Consider the following 5,024-nt stretch of genomic DNA (forward strand, 5'->3'; position numbering starts at 1 on the left):
ATCAGGTTTTAAGATTAAAAGAGGGAAAAACATTTAAATTAATAAGTTTTACATTAATAGTCTATTCAGCAGCTAATGACATATTTAAACCCAACTCACAGTAAAGAAGCTGCTCCTGAAATCCATATTTTGAAATTAAAGAATTCACTGCTGTAGGCCTTTATGGAGAGTAAAAAACAAAAACAAACTTCTTACTCATTACAGTTATACAGATTTATGAATTAAAAACTACAGCTTATGAAAAATACCAATAAATATTTTTTAAAATGAAGCCAAATATCACACCAAATTTTAAATCCTCAATCAGAATTATACTACCACCAGGGAACTCAATCTGTTTTCTCAATCTAGGATCAATTTACATTCCCATTCCACCAAATTTTCACCTCAGATTTCTGTGATACTTGACTTATCTGCCTGCCCTTTGTTTTTCTTCATTCTGTTCTTTCTGTCTGAGAGGCTCTTTCCTTATTTGGGAATATTTGAGTGAGTGTTATATGATTCCAATTTTGAAGAAAAATAAGATATGATACGTACGCAGTGAAAGGATTTTGGAATGATATACTCCTAGATTAGGGTGAATGACTGGGAAGGATCCATTTAAAATGCTCTGTTTTGCTGATCAGTGTTTCTCTGTAATGACTATGCTTTTCTTTTTTTAAAACACTTTACTGAGGTATAATTAACATATCATGAAATCTACCCAATTATAAGTGTGCAATCTAATGATCTTAATAAATTTATAGAGTTCTACAATCATCACTACAATCCAGTTTTAGAACATTTCCATCACCCAAAAGTTCCTTGACAGCTGTTTGCAGTTGATTCCTGCTGCTACCCTTAGATCTACACAACCGTCTGTTTTTAGTGTCTATAAATTTGCCATTCCAGACATTTAATATAAATGAAATGAACATGTGGTTTCTTGGTCTGTATTCTTCCACTTACTGTAGTGTTCTTTGGTTCACCCATGATGAAGCATGCATTAGCAGTTCATTGATTTTTATTGTTGAATAGCATTCCATTGTATGGATTTATCACACTTTGTTTATACATTCATCAGCTGATAGACATTTGCATGATTTCCAGTTTGGGGCTATTAGGAATAACGCTCCTATGAACATTTGTGTTCAAGTCTTTGCATGGGCATATGTTTTCATTCCTTTGGGTAGAGTCCAATGAGTGTATTTACTTTAATAAAAACTATGACTTTTTTTAAAAGTAAAAAAGATATATAAAGAAAGAGATCTAGATTTCTTACTGTGACTACATTTTTCTTTTCTGTTCTGTTTTATTTCTTTTCTTTTCTACTTTATTCATAAGCCAGTATTGCCTATTCTCTAGCTAAGGGTAGTCTATGTTTTTATTTTTTGTGCATATTATTAGAAGACTTTTTAAAGTAATCCCAACTTTCTAATCCCCTATTGTTGATTACTTAGTCTGTTGGAAATTTCTTCTGTAACAAACTTGAGAAAGCAAAAACAATTGTCTAAAAATAAATATTTAAAACTCCTGTGTTTGGGATTTTTGACTAAATTAATCTTCTTACCAAATTCTTGTATGATTTTATTAAATTGTTTTACCCCAAATTTTCAGCTAAGTTATCTGGAACCCTTAAATCAAGTAGGTATAGGTGCTCTGTGAGTTTTGCTTTCCTTTGTTTATCTTGTAATTATTACAACCTTGTTATGTTTTGTTTTTATATGTGTTTTCTACTCCCTTCTGCCTGAACACATCCTTACAAAAATGTAGAGGGCTCCTTGAAGGATGTTAAATTAAAATTTCTGGGTGCATAACTTATAGTGACTGTTCAATAAATGTTGTGTTATACAAAATTCCTAGATTTTTTTCTTGGTATGATGAAACTTAAGCTCAATTTTTACTTTAATATGAAATAGTATACCTACATACAAGGGTGCTTCAAAAAGTTCATGGAAGGACTTGTAGTATAGTTTAATTCTTTTCTTCCACAAACTTTTTTAAGTACCCTTGTATCTCATTCTAATTGCTTACTGATCTTCTTTTTGGATACCTATAATAACAATAACTAAAAATCTGTTTTAAATCAAAGATGCAGGTGTTTTCTTTGAAGTTACACTAGAAAAGTAGGGTGGTTCCTTAAGAGGGAAATATGAAGATATAGTGCATGAACTGGAACTATGGAAGTCACAGAGCCTAGCAATATCTTCCGAAGCTCAGAACTTGGTTTCGTCTCATGGTTTGATAGTATCTCCATATAGAAAAACTCAGGGATACTATGAGTGAGATAAACATTATTTATCTTTATAAAAATTACACTCACTGTAATAATTAGTTAAAGAGAAAAGATATTAATAGGAAAAAATATATTTTTAATCTTTTGACTAAATAAGAAATGCACAGGGTACAAAAAAAGTTACAAAACTGAATGCCCCTCTATTCTATCACTCAGCTACCCAATTCCTTTCCCTAGGAAACAACTACCAGTTTCTTGTGTTAGGAGAGTGATCTGATGCAAGCCGTCTAAGCCTACATGGAATAAGGAGGGAGCTTACTCTCCACATGGAGAAAGCTGCGGCAGCAACAATGGGAAATCAGTCACATAAGGGGAATTAAATGCGTAAATACATTAAGAATAACGGGAACTAGGTTTCTCATGGTCAAAGAAGAAAGTTATAAATATGGAAAAGGAGAAAACTAGAGTGAAATGAAACTGATGGTGTTGGACTGGAACTGGAGGTATCAGTATGAACTTATGGTTTTCGATACACAAAGTTAGTATGAACTGAGCCTGGAACATTTTGTGCCAGAAGGAAAGAAAGTGCTCCAAGAATGAAGGGGACAGGCCAAAAGGACACAAAAGCCAGCTTGAAGAGCTGACCACTAGCTAAATCAGGGCGAATTTGAAAATGCAAATAATGATAATAATAGATTGTAATCCAATGAATAAATTATGAAACCTTGAGTCCATAGTGATTTAAAAAAATGAATAAATTGAAAGTTTGATGAACAAAAAACCTTGCACAGTCCCAAACTGCCCTCCCCACAAATACTTATCAATTTACAAAGGAAAACAAGTAGCTTTATGAGAAGCATAACAGATACCTCTATCATTTGATTACAATGCAATCAGTAATTGGAATAATCTAAATTGTATGCCACCTGACAGGATTCAATAAAAAGAACACAGTGTCACGTCTGTGTTATTTCTGCCAAAGATGAATATTCTGAATATCCACATGAAAATCTGAATAACCACATAAACACAGACAAGCAAAACTGAACATTCTACAAAATAACTGGCCTGTCGTCTTCAAGTGTCAAGGTCATGAAAGTCAAGGAAAGACCAAGTAAATGCTCCAGATTGAAGGTAAATAAGGAGACATGACAATTAAATACAATATGTGATTCTGAACTGGATCCTTTTTCTATAAAGGACAATATTAGAACAAATGGTAAAACATATATAGGATCCAAAGACTAGAAAGCAGTAATGTATTGATGTTAAGTTTCTGATTTTCATGATTGTTATTATAGTTATACAGGATAATGCCCTTCTTTGCAGGAGATATAGAGTAAGTATTTGTGGTAATAAAACATATCAGCAACTTCCTCTCAAAAGGATCAGGGAAAAAAGTTCTCTTGCAACATTTCTGTAAGTTTCAGATTATTAAAAAAAAAAAAAATGAAAGAAAGAAGAAAACTGTTGCAAGCTGTCTGCTAATCTTCTAGTCTTCTGTACTTCCAGTGCCTTGCATGTGTTAGGTGCTCAAAAAATGCTGCTTGATTTGTTGAATAACAAAAAGAAATCACTATGTCTGCCATGTAAAAAAAAGTCTCGAAAGGTGGTAAGAGTAGAAAAAGGGAGACTGGTTAGAAGCTACTAAAACAGGTGACAAATGGACTAGTGTCGTAGAAATGGTGATGTCAGAGAAGTAAAGATTATAGAAATATTTAGAATACAGAATTCAAAAGGCTTCATGTCCTAGAAAGGGCAGTGAGGGAGAGTATGACAGAAAGGTCAACTCCCAGGTTTCTGGCAAAACCAAATAGATAATAACATTTATTAGTAGTGGAAACACAAGTGGAATAGTAAATTCAGGTGGGATGGGAGGGTGGGAACGGGATGCTCAGGGATGGCAAGTTATTTAAAATATGTTGAATTTGACGTACTTGGAAAACATTTCAGTAGAGATGCTGTGTAGGTGGTATGGGTCTGAAATTAAAAGATAGGTGAGATCACCTAGGAAGACAATGCAGGACTGAAAAGAAAATATGGCCTGAAACAAAACTTCAAAGGCTAGGGAAAAGAGGAGAGCCAGAAAAGGTGACTTAGAAGGTGCAGCCAAAAGAGGTAAGAAGAAACCAGTAAAGCATGGTGTTAAAAAAAAAAAAAAGGATGAGAACATTTCAAGAAGGAAGATGTAACTGGAATTAAATGGTACTGCAAAGATAAGGAAAAGACAGAAAGTATACTTTAGATTTAACGACAGTGACATCATAGCTCTGTCAGTGGTAGAAGGCAGATAGATGAATTGAGAAGTGACGTAAGGTAAGAAAACTAAGACAGTGAATGTAGACATCAACTCTTGAGAAGGTTCACTTTAAGAAAAGGAACAAACAGGATGGTAGATGGAATGGAATATGAGATTCATAGAGGTTTGTTTTAAAATGGGAGAAATTTGGACATATTTAAAAGCTGGTGGGACACAAAGCCACTGAGATGAAGTTGATGACATAGGGCAAAAGGAAATAATTGAGAAGGTAGTTTTCTGAAAACTAGAGTTTGTCACATGGATCCAAACATTTCAGAAATTCTTATTTTAGAAAAATTAGTGATTTTGAAAGTAAAATTGTTATTTATTAGAATTATAAACTGTTATTTGGTAAAAAGGATACTAAAATCATCTAGCCTCATCTGAGACCCAAAGAAGTTAGGTGACTGACTCATCTGCTCAAGGTTACATGGTTACTACTGTGTGATAGAGCTGTGACCGAAATTCTTCTGAGTTTAAATTGCATACTCTTTCCATGATTCCGGGGTT

General features: G+C 33.5%; 1 protein-coding gene across 1 annotated transcript in view; it reads right to left on the reverse strand.

Moving 5' to 3' along the window:
* LOC103605986 (E3 UFM1-protein ligase 1-like) overlaps positions 1–5,024 on the reverse strand; it is a gene marked incomplete at its 3' end in the record, with an annotated part of 33,377 nt that overhangs the window by 19,211 nt on the left and 9,142 nt on the right. The window contains exon 6 of the mRNA XM_008590580.1: positions 100–158. Coding sequence (XP_008588802.1) covers positions 100–158 — 59 coding nt within the window. The remainder of the gene's footprint in view (positions 1–99; positions 159–5,024) is intronic.

The sequence above is a fragment of the Galeopterus variegatus genome, unplaced genomic scaffold (genome assembly GCF_000696425.1).
Source record: "Galeopterus variegatus unplaced genomic scaffold, G_variegatus-3.0.2 Scaffold6214, whole genome shotgun sequence".
NCBI lineage: Eukaryota > Metazoa > Chordata > Mammalia > Dermoptera > Cynocephalidae > Galeopterus > Galeopterus variegatus.